We start from the raw sequence: 21,380 nt of genomic DNA, 5'->3' as shown, positions 1-21,380 counted from the left end.
AGGTATCTCCTGCTTCCAAAATTGCTCTTAAAGGTAATGAAAAGCAGCTGACTGCCCTGAATTGTCTGATTGACATCTTTATACATTTCAGCTGTTTGTTAGTGGCAGTAGAATCTCCTTGGCCAGAGAAGCTGTGTCTTTTAAATGAAGTTCTTTTGATGTCAAGTTTGCCTGGAAAAGCTATGACTCTGCAAACCATACACTTGGATCAGGAATTTAAGAGTAGTTAGTTTCCTTGTTCACATTTCTGTGTAGAAAATAAATTGAAAATCCAAGTTTTTGCTGTTGGAAAGTCTGTTTCTGTACTCGACAAAGGAAATAACTCATGTTGATGGTTTTTGCTATTCCTCTTTTCAGTAGGTCACCCCCTTTTGAGTTTTCAGAATATATTTTTTTAAAATATGGAATTCAAAAAGAGTGTAATATCCCATTTGAAAATATGGGGTGTGTTAAAGTACATATAATAGCAAATAAAACTTTGTGGAGTATAACACTGATGTTTGTTTGTAGTGGAGGATCTCATGACTTCATCAAAGAATACATGGACATTGAGACCTTCCGGAAAGCAACAGATGCCTCATCTGTAATGATAGCTCGTGCTGCCATGTGGAACCCATCCATTTTCAGAAAAGAAGGTCCTTTCCCCTTGAAGGAAGTCATGCAAGATTACATCAAATATGTATGGTGTTCTTTTTTTTTTTTAATATTTTACTTGTAATTAACATTGTTTAGAATTTATTCTAAATCTTACCACGGTATCTTAACTACTCTTATTTTCAGACATAGTCTCTGGTGATATCTTAACATACTGCATATGATGTGAGTCTTGCAAGTGAACTGCTGCTTCTTCTGTTTTGTTGTGTTCAGTAAAAAAAAAAATCCAGAAATCACTCAGAAAACAATTTTTCCTAATGGTTATTTTCTTACATACCATGCCTTTTATCCTAGTTTTTTTGGGAACAGTTGGGAGGTTCACATCTGAAAATGTCTAGAACTTTGAAAAGCCGATGATAGGTAGGGCAACTCTCTTGATGCTGTTAGTACAATTATATGAACAGAAAAGTGAAGGAGTATTAAATACTCCATTGCTGTTAGATTCATTTTTAGAAGTTAATTGCCTATCACAAATACTGTCAAGAATGTTTAGCAGCTGGGAAGCAAAAGTAATGATTTGTCAAAGTAATGCTGTATTGTGGTATTACAGTTCCACTAATTGAGTCACCTATCATGCAAAGTTGCTGGATCATTCAAAATAGAGTGCTTTTAATAGCAAAGCAGGAAATAAATTGAAAATCTGCAGATTTGATTGTGTCATCAATTAATTTTTTTCTGAAGATTTGGACTGTCATTAACCAGTTACTTATTAAAAATATTACTTTATTAGTCAAATCTGTTAACTTGTCACTTGTTTCATCATAAGTATATAAATAAGTTGAATTTCATTTTGTGAGAACGTGCCAAAATAATCAAGTTATACTCATGTTAATTAAGTTATCTTGAATTGAGAAAACTCTACGCTGTGCTTTGCATTTCAGAAATAGTTTTGAAATTCATCAAGAGTAATGAGGATTACACAAGAAATTTGTATGGTGTATTTTGATATATTTTGTCTTTCTCCTTCAGGCAGTGAGATATGATAATCACTATACCAACACGAAATACTGTTTGTGTCAGATGTTAAGAGAACAATTAGAAACTACTCAGGGCAAGAAGCTGCATGCTGCACAGTCCACACAGGAAATCTGGTAAGCATGTACTTCTGAAATAGGAATTGTCTCTGTCAGACTTGCAAACCAGTTCTGTCTGTAGCACTGTCTGACATTTAGATCCTCAGAAAAAGTTGGGAAAATAAAAAGCAGTTGCTAAAATGTGGAGTACTACAGTAGCCCTTTCCAAGTTTCCTCCATGCTCAGGTGTTAAAACTTTAACCCTAAAACTGTCTATATATTTGACATACTAATGTGAGAGGTACATCACTGAGTGATAGGTATTTATCCAATATTTGCATGAACTAATTAATTCTAAAAAAAAAAAATGTTTCGCTATTTTCTAGAGGTAGTTTGGAGGTTAATAGGTTGGAACTTCTGAGATTTTTATAAACTTTTCCTGTGTGAGTGGGGTTTTTAATATTGATGGGATTTTTATGGCAAGATGTATATTTTAAAGGACCACTTAGAGATGATCTCAAAGCGATATATGAAGGTAGCCTGTATGACACTTGCATATATTTTTTTGTGCTGCTTCTCATACCTGAAACACCAGAACCGAATATGACAACCTTTTTGAGGAAATACAGTAGCTTTGTTGAAGTTCTTCATCCTAGACCTCTGAAATGATATGAATGAAATTTCTGGAATGGGGAGGCAAAAAAGGAAGAAGGAAAAAATTGTGAGAAACAATAAAATAGATGTTAAATTCACACAGAATGGAGGGGAATTCAAATTTGGACCCACTCAAACTGAACAAAGTAGAGGTCTGAGCTTGCCTATGTCATATCCACGTTGCATGCCACAATTATTCTGCTGATTGAAGGAGGGAAAGTCTTTTGGTTTTTATAAAATGCAGTCTGAGACTGTTTATCTTCCATGTATGAAACTGGAAAGAAATGTTGAAAGCTTGAAATATTTTGCAAATTGAATTATTGTTGTCTAGTGAGACCTAATCAACATTCTGTTCACATTTAAAATGAATGTAAATGTTTTCAGTCCTGTCTGTTTACTGTGATCTACCAACTCTGTAAACACTGCTGTCCACAACTGTTACGTATAAAAGGAGCTAACCTCTGTTAATCATAAAGGAGCAGTGGAACGTGTAAACAACACTTAAATTTTGCAAGATACTTTTCACTTTTGCAATTAAGTAGTTACTTGCTGTCTTTTTGCATATAGTTTTCTAATTCGGTTAGAAGAAATGTAGTATAGATTGAAACTATCTTCTACAATTTCAGATAAATCATAGTCAAAAGGGTGGTTGTGTTCTCTACTGCATTAACAGTAATGCATATTATGTAAAGAAAATAAATTATAAAGTAAAATTGAGCCTTTAAACAGGTAATTAGAAGAGGTACAGTTTATGAACATAAATACTTGATGGAAGTCTGGGGTAAAGTTTTTGGTTTTATGTGCTATGCCTAGCGATGTTTTAGGGGCTTCCAAAGTTGAACACAAGCATTTTTGTACATGGGATGCATTACCATGTTCAAAATTGGCTTAAGTAGCACCGACTGCATAAGAGAGGGGCAGAAGAGAGTGCCTCTTAGAAATCAGTTTTATCAGTTTTCATCTGCAGACTCAAAGCCTTCTAACCACTATTTTAAATAGCCTGTTTAACCTCCAGATAAAAGAATAACTTTCAGTTATTTAAGATTAGCCTATAGGTCACCAGACAAAAATGTTACTTAACACTGCTGCCTCATGGTGGGGATAGTATGTTACAGCCATTTGAGATTTTAATCTCAGTACTGAACTCAAGAGAGAGGCTGCTGCATTTCAGATAAGTGTTTGCGTAACAATAGATGACGAGCTGCCTTCTCTTAGAAGCATCATTCAGCATTATTCAGCTTCAAAACTTTTCCATTTAGAGCACTGACAATGGTCGTGTCCAGAATTCATTTATTGTTGAACAGGCTCATGCCAATGAGTACTCTCATAACTTTCAGCAAGTAAGATTGCCAGTGCTGCAGGCTATATTGTTCTCTTTGGAAAACGAGGAGTATCAGGTTTTTCAGTGTAGGTGGAGCCTGCCACGGATGTAAAATTGAAAATGATTTGAGGCACTTGCCATTGACCCAAATCCTAGTTTCCTCCCTTGCATTGGGACTTGCAAATAATACTCAAATTGAGCTAATAACTTGAATGGACATTGCAGGACTTGTATTTCTTATGATTCTGCCTGAACTTTCAGATTGCAAATTAAATATATAATGCTGGAAATGACAATGTTCTACTTGTAGCTCAAGTATTTCTTATGAGACATGAAGGAGAAACAATATAATGTCACTGTACAGAATATAGCTGTACTTCCATACAATTCTCTGTACATATATACTTGATTTAAATACAACTGGTTTCTATACTTAATTTTCTCTGTCATAATGGGGTACAAAAAGTAAGCTGATCTCCAATACAAAATAATTTTGTTTCAATAGCGAAGCCTTTGAAATGGCTGATTTCTATGAAGAAACAACAGCTGTTTTAGAAGCAAAGAAAACATCCCTAGAAACTAAGATACAAGATGAAGATGACCAGATAGAAGATCCAGATGTAATAAAAATGGCTGTTAGATTTGACAAGTAAGTATGCAAATTTATTTTATTCAACTGTTTTGCATCTGTAAATAAAAACTAAGAATTTAGCAATGTTTTCTAGTTTCTAGAAAATAACAGTTTGCATAACAGCATGTACTGAGTGCATTTTTATGAAGCAATTAGTGTGCATCATTACGTAATCAGTAGCATCACCATTCTTCCTGTGCTACTTGGATGCTATGAGATGCTCATGTTCTTTAGTTCCAGGCTTCCCGAGATTCAGTAAATTTAGTAAAAGTATGAGTGGCTTTAAAAAAAAATAAGCATCTGTATATAAAGAATTGTGAATATACAAAGTATAGAGTTCATTAATTGTTTTGTGGAAATTTGATTAAAAAACGCTTTTTTAATAGAAAAAGTCCAGCATAAATTTCAGAAGTCTATTCCAAGCAGATAACTTATCCGCAGCCTTCTAAACATGTTCCCATCATCAGGTATTCCTTGAGAAACTAATTCATGGGGTTATGTAGAACATTGTTTTAAGTAAGTTTTGACTATAATCTGAGGCATATAGAATTGCTGTTACTTTACATGTTATACCCACCCTGCTATTAAATCCATCAAGCAGCTCAAGGAGAGTACTATAAAAAGTGCTCCTCAAATCCAGTCATAATGCATTAATAGTCACAGGGTATATTACATGGCTCCCTTAGGACAGAATACAGTGTTTTACTGTATTTTTTCTGCCAAGTACGAGGAGCAAGTACTTTGATATCAGTAACTGAATCGATGCCTACCTACCTTTGCTACAATTATTTATTTGATGACTCTACCGTCTCATAACAGAAGCAGCTTCTGTTCTTTATTTTAATGTTTCATATTGTGTTGTTGCTTGTAAGAAACAGTGTCAAACTGTATTTCTATTCTGTATCATAGATTTAAGTAGAATTTCCTTTCTGGTCACTGTTTTTTCTCCTGTATTTTTACAGGATGTGAATGTTTAAGAAGAATAGTTAATAGAAGAGTTTAGAGTTTATTTTAGGTGCTAGGTCAGACATGTTACTTTAACTATCTAATAAGGAAGTGGTATTTTTCTCATAATTTGAGCTGTAAAAGTAAACCACAAAGAACAACATGCAGAAGCAATATAATGAGTAGCCCTTATTTTGTTGAATTATTGAGCTGTCTGTTTTAAAATAGATCTGTTTAGTAAGTAAACTGTAGGCACAGTTGTTGACTGCAAATTTTTTTCTGTCTAGGCGAGAATATCCACCGCAGATTACTCCAAAAATGTATCTTCTGGAATGGTGTAGGAAAGAAAAGCATCCTCAGCCTGTTTATGAAACTGTGAGTCAATCAAAAGAACCTTTTCAGCCCTCTTCCCTGTCTATAAAATTGTTATTTTAAGACTCAGGGTAGTAAGAAATTAGCTTTCCAATGTGACGTAACTCTTGAGTAAGCTGTTTCAGAAACGGTAATACATATACACACACACACACATGAAAGTAGCTTATTTTATTGTAAAAAAGTGAAAGCCAGACCTTCAGTCCAGTTTCTACTGAGTTGTGAAAGAAGTTGCTGTAATTACAGCTTGTTACACAGGAGTCCATGTCCAAGTTTCTTTTACTTCTGTGAAGTAAAGAATTTGGTTTCAGAAATGTTTTCTTCTGTCGTTGGATGCTGTTATAGGTAGGAACTAGACTGTATAGTTGCTTGGTTGGTTGGTTTGCTTGTTTTTTTTTTTGTTTTTCTTGTAAAGCAAAAGTGTTTGCAGTTTGAACAACTTTTTTTTTTATATATATTCTAAATATACAAGATTGAATTTTTAGTCTGAATTACAGTAATTTTAAAGGCGTTACTTAATGTGGTCTTAAGAGTAACAAAGAACCTTGACAACCTTTGTTGTATAAATGACATGACTGTTTTTGACACATCCCTCCCTTTTAATTCTTTATCTCCAGGTTCAAAGACCACTGGATAGACTGTTCTGTTCAGTTGTGACAGTAGCTGACCAAAAATACAGATCAACTCTGTGGTAAGTCATCCTTAATGTTTTTTGTGGCTGTTTCTGAAATACTGCTTAAACTTTGCAATGAAAGTGTACTCTAGTTCACAGCTGTGACATCAATAAAAGTCAGCTAAACAATACCTTCTAAAGCTACCTGTGGGAAAAAAAATCTGAAAATTGAATGTGACAAGGGAGTAAGCTTAAATAAACCGTTACTGATTTTAATTCACCTATTACGTTAGTCCACAGTTCTAGTGGAAGGGGAGCACATAGGTGACCCAATTTAATTGTGCCTATGAAGAGTGCAGTCACAAACCAAGGGTGGCAGAGGGGACATTTGGAGGAGGCAATGTCTTCAGCCACTACAGCAGATCCATTTTCAGTAATAAGTCAGGATTAGGTGTCTATATACAGCAAAGTAGAAGAAAGTTCAGTGGCATCTCAGAGATCACAGTTGATCAACAGTAACATCCAGTGCTGATCTAAAGTTTCATGACAGTATTTTATGCTGTCGTCTATTAATACTGGAGTTGACTTCAGGCATTTGCACCTAAGTTGAACTGGATTTAAATGCAAAGTTAGAGCTCCAACATTGGACAGATTAAGGAGGATAAATGCACACAACAATTACTGGTGTTTCGAGGATTCCTGTTCAGAGACTTTAGGAAGCTAAGCTCGGATGATGTGAAATGTTGAGAAGAAAACATTTTCAAATATTGAATTTGAATTTCACAAATGTGTAATGTGCAGTCAGTCCCTTGTGGAATTGACAGATGTTTTTTTTATTATGGAACAGTTCCTGCTTATGTCAGCATCAGTGAGTGAACTTGTATGCCTACCAGAGATATCTGGGCCTGAGTGTCTTTTCAGAAAGTGATCCTTCAGTACTCAGTTTTGTTTAGTGATCATATTTGCAAAAAGTCAACTTATCTGAGGATTGCAACCGCTTGGGCCAAACACGTGTTGACTTCATATCTTTGAAATGAAGAGTATTCGAGACACAAGACCTGATGTAGTATTCCTAGAAAACCTGTTACTATCAGCAGTGAGAAATCAACACTGACACCTAGCAAGATTCAAATTCTTCTTCTGGAGCTGATCTATTTTTTCTTCTGCTGTGAGATGACTACAAATGCTGTTTATTTCATGATCTTGCATCAGAGACAGGAAATTAATTGTGTTTTGGGAGTGTAGAGACTTCAGCTTCTACTTTTACCTGTGCTCTGTCTGCTTGCTCTTCAGGGACAAGTCAAAGAAACTAGCAGAACAGGCTGCTGCTATTGTCTGTCTGAGAACGCTGGGTGTCCCAGAGGGAAAGCTGTGTGAGGGAGAAAACCACCTGATAAACAAACGCAAGAGGGAAGACCTGGAGCACTTGAATAACAGAGACCATGGAAAAGATATTGCTGAGCCTTCCCATAAAAAAGCTAATTTTACTGAAGAAACTTCTGACATGAATGTGCCTCAGATGCCACGGTAGCACGGAGATCAGAGGTTTCAGGCAGCTTCACAGAAGCTACAAATAAGCTCCTGTTTGTATATCTTGCTGTACACATTTCGTTTGGATTCTCTGAGACGGATAAATTCCCCAGGTGTGAAAGATGCCAATAAGATGTTTACTATTCACCACTCCCTGTCCCTGTGGTGCCTTTCAGACTGGATAAATTAGCAGTTTGATTTTAGAGAACATTGAGAATATGATCCCAAACAATAAATTCTTTTAATATCAGATGCTTTCAAGGCTGTGTTGTAGTTGGTTTTATTATTTGCTTGTTTATTTTAAGAAGTCTGTGGTGTGCTGGTAAGAGATTTCTGAATGTATTGGCCATAAGAACCTAGGTTCATTATGGAACTATGTATTTAAAAAGAAAAACTCATGTTGGAAATAGTAGTAGCTAGGTAGACATGGTTTTGTCAAATGAGTTTCATGCATGACTTGAGGCTTTACTTACACCCATCGTTCTGTCAAAAAGGATTTTGCAGAAAGGAGAACTTGGAAATTATAACACTAAGCGTGATAAGATTTTTTCTTTAATAACTTCTACTACATTTTACCCTCCAGAAATATGATAACAACAAAATTAATTGTGCTTTCCTGGTCTTAGGTATTACACCTGTCTTTTCAATAAGAAATTGGAGCCTAGTAGCTGTGAATTATTTGATTGAAGGCACTTTGAGCTGTTTTGTTCTTTTGAACTTGGAAGTCCTAGTAAGCATCTACATGTATATTATTTACAATATGGGCATTCAAATATGGCCTTGTGTGTTCTTGAAATGTGACCTACTTTGCCTCATTATTTAACTGTTGATGATACTGTTGGTCTTAATCAAAAGTACATTTGTTTTTTTTTTTAATTTATTGTAATCTTCAGATTATCAGTACTGGTCTGAAAGCAAAATTACAGGGACACCATGCCATGATCTCTGGAGTATTGTGCATAAGTAACTTAAAAAGTATAATTTATTTGGATGTAGTTCATCGATAGTCTTCGTATTTAAAACTTTGAATCTTTTTCTCAGATGATGGCATCAGCATTAAACCATTCTTTTATAATGGCAGAACAGTATCTCATCAGATGATGTTCAGACTATTTTAATATAAATATACTTAATTAATTACTTAAACTACTTAATTTTAAATGACTGCTGTTCAGATCATAGAGTAATTTCTAGTAAATCTATACAGTCTAAGAAGAAAAGTTTTTCTTACTCATTTTGTATGCTGCAATAAATGCAGTTCAGTATACTTAAATTTGATACAGCTTTAGCGTTAGAATTTTACTCTGAACCTGGAAAAGAATTTGCAGCATTAAGCAGAAATTTTAGAAGTAGCCTTTTTCCTGTTGGAAGTGCTATCTTGTATCTTGTTCCTGTTCATGTTGTTGCGGGCCATCACAGAGGAAAAAGTCCTGCTAGTGGTGTGGCCTGCAAATTCTCATAATATAGAACCATTGGATGTTTGAGCTTGGAATGGACATCTGGAGATCATGTCCCATTCGACTCCATGCAGGCTTTAGCTTTCCCAACCACATCACTGTGCTCAGACAGCATCTCTCTTTCTTCCTGGACACCCAATCTTGCTTTCACCTTTTGTTCTTCCCGTGTATATTTAATTTTGACTTAAAATGCTAGTGAGAGCACATGTTTATGGCAAGAAATTGGTCAACTCCAGTGGCAGTTATGAATGTGTAAGGTTTGATTTTACATTGAACAGCTAAGCAGATTTCTGCAGTCCAGCTGTCAAAAAATCACATGTAACTATATCTGGAAGAACTATAGTTGGAGAGAGATGTCTAAATAGAGGTTGTATGAAAATACTGTAGCTCATAAAGGTTTTACTAATTATCTTATATTCCAGAATATGTGCCTTGTTTTGGCTGATGGAGAGAATTGAATAATACTGAGTATATATTCCTCTGTAAGCTGGAAAAAATGTTACATTAATTTAGGACTGCAAAGTGTATGTATTGTATTTTTCCAAAAACAAATGGAAGCTAAAAGTTTCTGGAGGTTGTTTCTGTTTCCTAGTAAGAGCATGTCTTCAAATCCTAATTTAAATTATTACATGGTCAGAAATGCTTACATTTATTCCTCATAATTTGTTGTAATACTTGTAGATGTTGATGAGGTGGTCTGTGTTGTAGTTCTGGATGACCACAACTAGGCCAAACAGCACGTGAAAATGGGAGTGAGAGTCACTCTATCGGAATGAGCGCTCTACGCTAAATATAGAAGCGCTGTAAATTCTGGCAATTGGCTCGAAAGCATAGCGTATGTTTGACATCCTTGACCCATGTCAAAAGGGAAACTTGCAATTGTGTGTACCTGCACATGGGAGAGTGAAAATAATTTTGCTTAAGGTTTGTTTTCTGTTACATGCCTTCATTCTTAACTCTATTGCAACTAATGTGTGACTTTGTGCCATTGCTCAATCCAACCTCATTAGTTCTACAGTAAGTAGAATTTGTATTTAACGTGTGTATTCCCTCCCAAGTACTGGTTTTAAAGTAATTCAGCACTGTGCTTTCCTTCTAGAGACTGTTCTGTTCGCATTAGTTTTAAAGACTTTGTTGGACAGTTTATCCTGCGCTTCTCTTTTCTGCTGTACCTCTCATAAACAGAAGGTGGCAGATTTTATTGCTCTTCTCCAGGAAAATCTGCTGACTTCGGCAAGATTTGGCAGTGCAGCCATTGCACTTCTGCATTCTTGCATAGGGTGGCAATTGAGACCACAGTTGGGTTGGAGGATGTTTAGCCTCACTCGTCAGAAATACTTTTATTTTGCCACTTTTAATATGGTGTGGATGTGATACTCGGTCAATATGAACCGAAGCTGTGCTTTAAGTATTTAGTGGGAAAAAAATCCTATTAATCCTATGGAATTCAGTGAAGCAACCTTTCTTTTCTATCTAAAAAGCCTTTTTTACAAGTATTGGTGCTGCAGGAACTGTTCTTAATACCAGCCGAAGGTGACCCATGTGCATAGGGAGCACTTTGACACCCCCTGATAGCCTACATGTATTCTACTTATTAAAGTATGAATGGGAACGCGAAGATACGTTTACTGGCCTTTTAGCACGGATGCGCTCAGTGTGGGCTACCTCTGGGGCCTTGCTGGTTGGAATGCTTTTTGGAATGTCCCAGGCTCTGAGCCCAACCCCGCCCTGGAATGTGAGGTTAAATGCTGGCGGTACAAATCTAGAGTTTGAATATCAAAATCCTAGAGTTCCCTAGTGCTGCAATTTCAGAAAGCTGGCAAGTGAACCACATGTCAGCTCAGCTGCTCTCTGATTCAAAGAGTAGGCATGCTTTGGGTTGCTGGGAGAGGAGGGAGGGAGGATGTTTTTTGTTTTGTTTTGTTTTTTACTTACCCGTTATGACCTGCAGAAGGGCATGCTTTTCAAAGACATTAACTGGCAAGATCGCAGGAGGTCCCAAACAGGTGCTAGCTTGAAAAAAAGCCTTCATTCACACAAGTGCTTTATCGCCGCTTCTTTAACCAAACCTACGAGCTCAACATACATGGGAGCTGTTGCCTTATTAAACAGGAGTCTGCTGATTCTTGGACTCAGAGTCAAGAAGCTCTCGATGCGATGGCCCACGAGGCTTAAGTTTCCGTCTGTCCAGAGTGCAGGAGGCTGGCGTTGCAGACTTTTAATCTGAGTCTGATGACAAAGCTGATGAAAAACATTAAAAGAGACATGCAAGGCCTTTGGTGAGGAGGGAGTGCCTTGTGCATTGTTAAACAGCAGTTGTCTAGGTCAGTTGAGGAGAAGAACTGATGAGCTCCAGAGGGAGCCTAGTCCAGTATCCCCACTCGAAGTATTAACCTCAGTGTTTTTATGAGGGGAGGCTTGAAAAAATCGACATGTTTGTGGCGTTCACGTAGCTCCCAAATGAAATTCTGTTGCAGGAGTTAATGGGAATCTGCTTGTTAAATAGCTATTAGATAAATAAATAAATACTTTTCCCTTGCCCCGGCATGGTGGGAGAGGCTCTGATTTCCTTTTTTAGAAAGTTCTTGTCTGACAGATAACCTCTTGTGAGAGTTTACAAAGCGCTGCAGTGCAAAGCTGACATTTTACCCATTTTGACTTAATTTTTCCTCAGTGGTCGCTATATATTGAATACTTCAGTTTGTACATGTGTGTAATAAGAAAAATGGGCTTCCTGTTTAAGTGCCTTTAAAAAATATTGCTTGCTTGGTTCTTGCAACTAAACTAGTTGTAACTGTGAAAATGGATTTTTGATTAGTGTTCTGTGGGGTAGAGCTGAAGGAACTGAATTTGAGAACTGATCCTCAATCTGTACTTTTTATACAGTTTTAAAACAGCTTAAAATTTTACCTCTCCTGTGAAGGTTTTTTGTTGATTGTGAAGTTACCTATGCTGTGCTAGGAGGCTGCACATGCCACGCATGGCTGTGTGCTTGCTGTGCACAGGTGTTAGCAGAGACTGTTAGAATGCTGCCATAGGTCTGTATCTGAAACTTCTTAAACTGATAAAATGGTTTCCCCCACTGGCACCTGAGAAAAGCCAGGGTTACAAAGATATTAAACTCAAAGCTAATACCTTTTAACCTTTTTTTTAGTGTTGGAAAACGTTCTCCTTTTGACTTAGGGGAAAAAAAAGGCTCCGATCAAGCTTCCATGGCTCCATGGATTTGATTCAATGCATGTTTATCTAGAAATTAACTACTGCAATTTTCTCTAAGTTTCTCAGGTAGCAAAGATATGTATACCATCTAGTATTTTACTGTCTCTCGACCTGTCTGAATAGTTACAGAAATGTAAAGTAAATTTCATGGCCATCAGTGTATCTGCTCTAGTTGCATACTCAATACACGTCCCAGGCAGCAAACAAAAGTTAAAACCATTGTTTTCTGCTCACTGTGCTGAAATAAAGCAAATCGTGGACACCAGACAGAATACAAGTAAACATGTCTGGGTAGATGTACCTATACGAACCACAAAACCCATGAGATCTTGAGTATGTTAAAAACAATGTGGGACAGTTTCACTTCAGCAGTAGCATGCATTTATTTCCCCTGTATGGCATACAGTGCTTTTTTTTTTTTTTGCATTTTTTTTCAGAAGCTAATTGAACATTAAGCATTCTGGCCATTAGGTGAGAGGGACCAGCAGATCAAGTGTTCGATAGGTGCATAACAATGACAGGACTTCAGAAGCTGGGATATTGAAACGTCAGGATTAAGCAGGTAAATCACTGTACAGTTAGACCGTGATGCTTGCCTGTCACATCTGTGACATGTAGTTCTGACTTGCTGTCCTACTGCCCTGTGACATTTCGCTAATTACAGCTATTACCAGCTTTAATATTTTGCACTGCCTATAGTGTTTATAGTACTTAGGCTATAAAGATACTGCATTATGAATACTAAATTAATAACAGATGTAATAAGTTATCTTCTCTCCCATTAACTTTCATCAGTAGGCCAAATATTACAATGTAGACTCTAAAAATCAGGTGTAGTTTGCTGACTTGTACAGGTAACATACAAAGACTACAGTGTGATCTTAGATGTGTGCACATCCTATAATGGCAGTGATGCTGCTAGGGGTGAAGGGATGAGTGGAGCAAACAACCCAGCCCACCCCACCCAGCCCACCAACCCCCCTGAAACCAAACCAAACAAAAACCTTACTCACTGACATCTTACTGCACAGTACTACTGCTTCATTATTTACCCATAGTTTCTGTCTTCAAAACTGCTTTCCTCATATTCATATTCAGTATTTAAGTTCTTTTGAGGGCACAGTGCAAGGATTCTCCGTTCTTTGTTAGAAACATGCTGTGTAAAACATGATTTATTTGAAGTGATGCCCTATGTCACTGTTCTGTAGAAGCAAATGCAACTCGAAGTATGATGGAGGACAGTTTCCATTTCATGTCTTCTTGCAGAGAACCACAATGAAGACAAACAGATTTGTTCCACCCCCACTTGGTTATTTTTTTCATACATCTTAATTAAACAACAACAACAAGAAGTTAATTTAGATGAAAAGGAGATTTTCCAGAAAGGGTTGATGAATTTCCATGAAAGGAAGAGCTAACCTCATCCTGTTAAAAAACAACTTGTATTTTCACCTATCACTGCTAGATTGCCATTATGCTTACCATTTCCCTCTCAGCCTAGCCTGTGAATTCAGCGGATCACCTGGTCGGAGAGAACATTTCGCCCACACAGTTCACACTCTTCTCACTTCCCCTGTGCTTTAGAACCCTACAGCAGACTGTCATCACACTGACATCCTATATGGCCCGACAAGACAGACAATAAATAATGATATTTGTGTGTGAGTTCAGGCACAACAAGTGAACACACTCCTTTATGCATTTTACAGGTTTTTTTTAAGCCACACCTTATCCTTAAGCCATGAAATCTTCCCCTCTGGCAAAATGACAGAGGTAACAAACACAGGATCTGTCCTGTTTTAGGACGTTCTAATCCTCTAATTATATCCTTACAAAATAGATACCTGGGGCCAGTGGAAAATAATTCTGTTCTAAGGCCAGAGCCCACACCCAGGTCTGTAGTTTATTACTGGTGCTTGCAATGTTTTTTTGCCATGTGTATGTGGCCTACTGTTATTCTGCTCTCTCTAATAAGTTTCCCCAAGCAAGTCCTTGATAAAAGTGCCTGTGAGCAAATTGGAGGGATATGCCTTAGTTTAGTATGCAATGGTACCTGGTTTTGCACAGTTTTAGGACCCTTTTCCAAACAGACATGTAGAAAGCAGCTGGCTGTATTCCATCTTGCATTAGTTTGATTGGCTTTTTTGTAGCTGTGACTTAAACTCATTTTGACTAAGTAAAGCTTGACCTTTAGAGCAGTCTTCTGTACCCTTCTAACAGACTTTGGGATACTGACAAAAAGCTACTCTGGGCTCATTGAAGTTACTCCTTACTCAGGTCAGTGTGGAGGTGGGAAGAGGGAGGTACTCCAGTGGTAGCTCAGAACATTTGCTGGTCTCAGTTATTTTTTCAGCCTCACTAAGGTGAAGTTAGCATCTGTAAATACATTTCTTTCTTCCACCTCAGTGTTTAAAATCAGCATGTCAAGCTCAGCACTCTTTTTATCTGAACATAGTTACCTTGTTAATCCCCATTCTTCCATGACAAGCCTTTCTTGCATCCTTGGGTGAAAATGTATTCTATATTCAACTGCTACATTCGAGTTACCAGTACAGTACTGCACAGGTGTTGACTTCCATTCAAGAAGGCATTTAGCTGGGATGATGAACCTGTACATCTGTTGTCTTCCTATCTTTGCTTGGCAATGATTGCTTCTGTAGTACAGATCCCTAAGGAGTACAGATATCTCTTCCTTGACTTCTGCTGTGTACTGCCTGTAGCGTTTGATTAGTGTCAGTGCTAATTGTCATGATGCTGCTTCCTCACGCTGTGTCTGGGGAGTGTAACCCTTCAGCAGGTGCAGCTAGCAGATCAGAGCAGGCAGCCGAGAGTGGTCACCACCTTTTTAGCTCCAGCAAAATCTGCCACCAATTGTTACTCAACACCTGAAGTGCCTCTTGACAGGTAGAGACTGGCTAGGACAGCAATGTAGCGAGAATACTGAAGATGAATTATGAAAGTGGAAGATGCAGACAGATAGGGAGCCTTTTGCTCTAACACCTGCACGTATGATAATACATACGCAGACAGTAGGGATGTTTCAAGTGAAGTGGAATGAGCTGCTGGTTACAGTCCAGTTCTTAGCATGAAACATCCTGTTGACAATGTTAGCACAAAGATCAGTGGCAGAAGACAAAAAAAGCAATTAAAATATTTTTGTAGTCCCTTGAAGTACTGTATCTGCAGGTCAGGGCTCAAAGTAAGTGATATTGGGGTTCTGTGGACTTTGTCCTGGTACTGTCTAAGATGCAGCTGATCTCCTAAAAGAATTTAATCATTTTCATTTTTTGACACTTCTTTGCAACTTAGCACAGACGTTAGTGAGATGAGAAGGTACAGACCAACTGGATGTGCAGTTGTTTGATAAGCTTCCTTGCGATTCTAGAAATGGAACTGGGAAATGTCTAGTGTATTTCTATCCACTACACTTCTACAGACTGCCTACTATTTTGTAGTCAAGTTCATAACCTCTGCACAGCTGGTAAAAGCTATCAAATGTATTCTGCTAATTATTTGTATAGGTTAGTCCATTAAAAAGCAATATGTAGTATTGAGCTCTGTCAGCAACTAGTCTGTGTATTACAAACACACCCACAGTACATCATGAACTGCTGTAGTTTTACATAAAACTAGCACCAAGAGGATCTTCCTTGATAAGTGAGGAAGTTGCATGATCTGTCATTAGTTTCCTCCTAACGAGAAACAACTATCTTCAACCACATCTTTAAACTCCCACGCCACTGTGGATATTGAGATACTAAGCTCGGTTTATTTTAAAGGTCATCATGTGAGATCTAACACACAATTTCTAAACTATAAACAAAACATCACTCCACAAAAGGAAAATGCAGATTATCAAAAGTGAGTGAAACTTAGCAATGTCTAAAAATAGATTCCAACCTCCCTTTTCTGGCTTAAAAACATTAGCAATTATGCACAAAGTTTGGGGTTTTGTTGTAAGATGAAGTTTAGGTCTATGTGAAATACACATATTTTCTATAATATAGCAACATCCAAAATAGGCCAAGTGTTGTAAGTATATGGAACATCCGCTATGAAGAATTTACTAAGAGAACAAACATGAAAGATAGGGTAGACAGGATATACCATAAACAAAGGGTAGAAGGTGGGGAGGAGCACAAAGCTGACTGACCCATTTTTCACAAGAGTAGAGGAGAAGATGAAGTGCATCATTTTTGTGCTTTTTGTGCTCCCTGTGATACTAGAGGATGGATGTTGTAAAGGAAGAAGAAGCTGAGGGACTCAAGAGTGGATTGAATTTCATAATCATAACATGGAAGAAAGAAAAACTTTTGTATAAAGCAGCTTAAAGAATGTATTGTTGGACAAACCAGTGAGAAGAAAGTTAAAACGGGGGCCTGGAAATGGGGTTACGTGAAACCATATCAATGTAATGGAGTAAGATGATTTACTGTCTCCCTGAGTGCTTATATTGGTGATTTAAATATGATTCTGAGCTGCTGGTAACATCCTGAATTCAGATTTACACACTATAGATAGGGGAACAGGGACATACTTCCTTGCATGATTCCTGACAGCAGATTCTTTAAAATGGAGATCAGCGTTGTTCCAGGTTTTTGCTAGCTGACTGTAAAGCTTTAGACTGAATTACTTAGAAAGCATGAAGTGCTGGGTAAATTAGCTGGATTAAAGTAACATATTTTGGATCTAAGTTCTCACAAACTTAAGAGCTATTTAGGCTTGGAATTTTGCTTCAGGCCTTTTTCTGTTTGAAGTTTTAAAATTATGTGCTTAAAAGGAAGGAACTAGCATCCAGTACTTCAGGGGGACTGCATGAGATTGCTCCTGAAATGTATTAGACTTTACGGAGATTGGAGATGAACTGAGGGATGCCAAAAAGGGGTATTGAAGGAACATCAGTTAGGGGAGTTGGCATCTGTCCTTGAATCTCACAGGTGTACTGGCATGGCACTGTGTCTGAACTACGCTGCCAGTGTATTCCTGGGACTAATTATTCCAGAAACAACACACGCTTCTCAGAGACACTCGAAGCTACTAAATAAGCCGCTGTAGCATTTAATTCAAACATGTAAACACTTTCTTTCTTAAAAAGTTAAAACTAATGCAAGGGACTGTGAAAGCTGACTTGACACCCATTCCGAGCTCTTTCATTGAGCTATTCAGACTCACCGGTGCTTTCATCCTCTTATATTTGCTTTGGTACCATAGGCATAATATGCTTTCAAGGCTCACATAAAAGGCTGTGGTTCATGTCAAATTACCTTACCAAATTCTTGCCTCCTGCTTCTCGGTACAACCTCCATTGCTCTTTGCCACCTCCGCTGTGCCAGCAGAGATGCTTGCTTATGGTTGCTTTGATTTCTCAGGTGAATCAGTTCCCTGGTCTGATTCACTCTGGGACCCCACAAGTAACTGTAGTGGCACAATAGCAAGGATGGCACGGGTGCCCAAGAAAGGAAAGTCCCTAAGGAGGGGAAATGGGGACTGCTGAAATCAATATTCGTCACCCAGGAAAGGTCAGTACAGCCTCATTAGTTTCAGGCCCAGAGAATATCTCTTGGCAGGTTAACCTTTGCATTTGTAGATCTTATTTATGTGCAGGGTTCTGATTAATCAAATCAGAGTTGTATTTTTTTGCATCAAATTGTTGTTACAGGTAGCGTAACTCACGGTGACGAAGTCTTGCTGAGTAAGAGCACTGCCCATTGGGAAAGTTTGCTCTGCAAGTTCTGTGATTCCTGAGAATAGCTCTGACGAATGTTATTTCCATGTAATTGAAGTCGTATTGTTAAAATACCAGTTAAGATGACTGGCTACTGGCAGAACAGCTAGGCCAGAACAGATTTCAGAGCCGGACTAACTTCTCAAGTATTTATTCAGTTTTGTAGGGCGTCATGCATCCCTGCAATGAAATATGCACTGCAAGGGTTTTGCCAGCTACAGCTAATGTGGCTGCTTTATAGCGAGGCTGCCTCTGCCTGAGCTGGAACTCTGAAAATGCCTACAGCGTGCATACACGCTCAGTTGCAGTGGGAGGACTTGGTGGCTCAGTATCTGCTTTCTGTTATGGTGAAATAGCTGTAGTTCTGGTGGGGTACACATCCACTGTGATGCACATGGCAGCAGTCTGAGTGATGGCTATCTCCATTTCTGAGGATAGATTGTGATTCTAGGGAAGAGATTTTAGGCAAGACCATGTCATTTAAACCCTAGATGTTTTATTGCTTCTTTCTAGTCCGCTGTACAGATCATGGCAGCCGACAAACAATTCAGTCAAGTGTAGAATCTAAAATCGAACACCGTGTTTTTCTCTTTGTTTCCTCCCCCTATGATTTCTTGAGAAGGAATGTCTTGAAATAGCTACTGAATCCACAGCACATTTGTAAATGTTTGTTTAGGGAATTAGCGCTTTGGGAAAGGTTTGGATTAGTGCCTCTGTAAGCTGAAGTCCCCTGCCTGTGGCTCAGTACAGTGCACTCAAGTCAGCTTTACCCAGGCTGGTGGAGTCAATTCTAGAGAGGTAACCCCGGACACCTCTTCCTGCTCCCACGTCGCCCTCTCGGTTCTGCAAGTGCAACTTGCACAGCTGTTTGGCTAACTAGACTGGGGAACTGCTGCGGGTTAGAAACAAGCCAGACAAATAGTGCACTTAACTGGGTGGATTATTTTTGATAACCAAGGGCCACAGAAGCACTCTCAGTCTCATCCGGGATGACTTTGAACTGGGCTGTACAGTTCCCGGGCTCTCCAGGGCTCCACAGTTCACATTACCAGATGCTTTGGCCAGTGTCTCACTCCTAAATGAAAAGATGAAAATAGATACTTTTTCAACACAGAAATGGCAGCTGTAAGTATTTAAGGGGTAGATATTGGCAACTACAAATGAGCTGTAATGGGAGCTAAGTGGATACTCGCATGGCTAACAGACAAATAGCATTCTTGTACAAAGTGAGTTGTCTTTCCTGGCAGTAAGGCAGTTGGAGTTGTTTCTTGACTGTGTAACAGATGCTATGCCTATTCCGTATACACATAAGATATCAGCATTTAATATTTTGGGGGGTCAGTCTGCAATAAACAAAAGCTGTGGCAATTCACGATGTGGACAAGCAATCATGGTTTTCTTCCTGCAGCAGTTTCTGAGTTAACTGGTTTTAATTGTAAAAGATTATTTTTTAAAATAGAACTGCCAGAGGCTGAACTTTACAGATCATTAAAATGTAAAGACTTTTTTCCAAATGGTCATCAGTTTCTCACTTTAAATAAACTGCTATACAGTCACCTACCTCTATGATATTTCTAGGGTTTGCTAAGTGAGATTTTGCTCTTTTCTTCTTTAGCTAAATCATGGCATTCATTCACTTTGTTTCAGGGTATTAATAGCCATGGTAACCAACTATCAGTGAGAACCTTGTCCAGTCCCCAGAGTAACAGGAGCCAACAAAAAGGAACACTTTTCTTTTATTCCTTTCCGATGTCTCTCTGATCGTTTGCCATGAAAAGCAGATTATTCTGACAGAACCAGGTTAGGGAGTGGCTCCATGTGTAGTCAGATGGGCAGATCTGAGAGGACTGGCAACTACAGGCGGTGTGAGGGAGTTCACCTCTTAATACAGATCAGCTGCACAAGTCTGACTGTGTCCACAAGTTCAGCAATGCTCCTTCTCTGTTCCCTCTCAGATCCAGGCAGGGAAGACAGATGCTCTGTTCCCAAGGTGACTTGCGAGACCAGTTTTTTCAAAAAAAGAGGCCAATTAAATACTCAGTTTATGGTCCATATGATTTCTCAATGATAAACTTGAAGTTCTGATTGCTCTAGACAGGCAAACGAGTTTGATCCTTTGCTTTACTTGGCTGTGAGTGAAGCCAAGGTTTGCAGAGAGATCCTCTGCACTGGACTGGTCCCAAAGAGCATGAGGGATGGAAAAATGTAAGGAGAGGCAAAGGTTCAGCGGAAAGAATTGAAAGAAAACTTGTTCCAGGATCCACGCTAACCATTTTTCAATTATCTCTGATGCTCCTCCAGAGGACCTACCATTTTCTGAACTCAAAAGGTGATGACATCTTCCACGCAAGACATCTTCATGTCTTCCTGATGAATCCAGGTACTTCTCCGAGCTGCTGGGATAGGTGACAGACAAACTAGATGTTATCTGTGGATCATTTAACATATATTTGGGAAAGCAAATCAACTTTATGACATTATTCTCTCATAAGCTCTAGGGCAGATTGGCAAAAAAAAAGTACAGTTGGTTCCAGTCTCCATATTCGTACCACATCAAAATAAGCCTAGATAAGATAGAAGTTCCTTTAAAAGGATTTATGTATTTTAGTTTTCGTCTGACTCCTGTCTCCATATTTTAGTCTATAGAATAAAAAAAAAAAGCTTGCAGAGTTGCCAAGAGTCATTTCTAAAGGTAAAGGGAACGATTTGAGAGGGGTGGAGCAAAACAAAAATGCCCTTGTTTCGTAAAACAAAAGCATATTCTTCGGAATGTCTTTGACAGCATATAGGTTGGTCAGTATGTGAAAGGTACTCAGTCTAGTCCCCCTGCCCTTCAGAAAATTTACCAGGCTCTGTCAGTATCACTGGGGAGACAAATATGATCCGTAAACAGACTAAGACTTAGGGATTACCTCCTGCCTTACGCCAAAACAAGTACTGTATTATATGGAGTAATAACTCAGCCCAGTATTCATAAAAGTGGGGAATGAGCAGCTGCTTAACAGTTCTTTTCTGCGTGTTTTAGAGCCTTTAAAAATCTGTCTGTGAATTTTCCCCTACAAATGCCTGTATTGTGTAATCTGGTTTGGGAATAGGCAAACACACTGGATCTTGGAAGTCTGTAAATTTATGTGTGGTTATAAAACAGTCTGCATATTTCAATTTCTAATTTTCCAATAAACTGCAAGAGTCAGTAACAACAAGCTTGTTCATAAAAATGTTGTACACAACTGCAACAGTGTCTGG

The 21,380-nt window shown here is 38.3% G+C and overlaps 1 protein-coding gene across 4 annotated transcripts in view; it reads left to right on the top strand.

Annotated features, from left to right (window-relative positions):
- Positions 1-21,380, top strand: part of DUS2 (dihydrouridine synthase 2) — a 35,956-nt gene extending 14,576 nt beyond the window's left edge. For 2 of the 4 annotated variants that reach the window (XM_048078649.2, XM_048078647.2), the window contains exons 11-16: positions 511-679; positions 1,624-1,745; positions 4,148-4,291; positions 5,506-5,593; positions 6,208-6,281; positions 7,497-7,983. In XM_048078649.2, coding sequence (XP_047934606.1) covers positions 511-679; positions 1,624-1,745; positions 4,148-4,291; positions 5,506-5,593; positions 6,208-6,281; positions 7,497-7,734 — 835 coding nt within the window. In that variant the 3' untranslated portion in view covers positions 7,735-7,983. The other 2 variants (XR_007168931.2, XM_048078650.2) reach the window with 2 other exon arrangements.

Source organism: Anser cygnoides, chromosome 12 (assembly GCF_040182565.1).
Source record: "Anser cygnoides isolate HZ-2024a breed goose chromosome 12, Taihu_goose_T2T_genome, whole genome shotgun sequence".
Lineage (NCBI taxonomy): Eukaryota > Metazoa > Chordata > Aves > Anseriformes > Anatidae > Anser > Anser cygnoides.
Note: the sequence above shows the minus strand (reverse complement) of the source record. Positions and strands in the feature narration are given on the sequence as shown.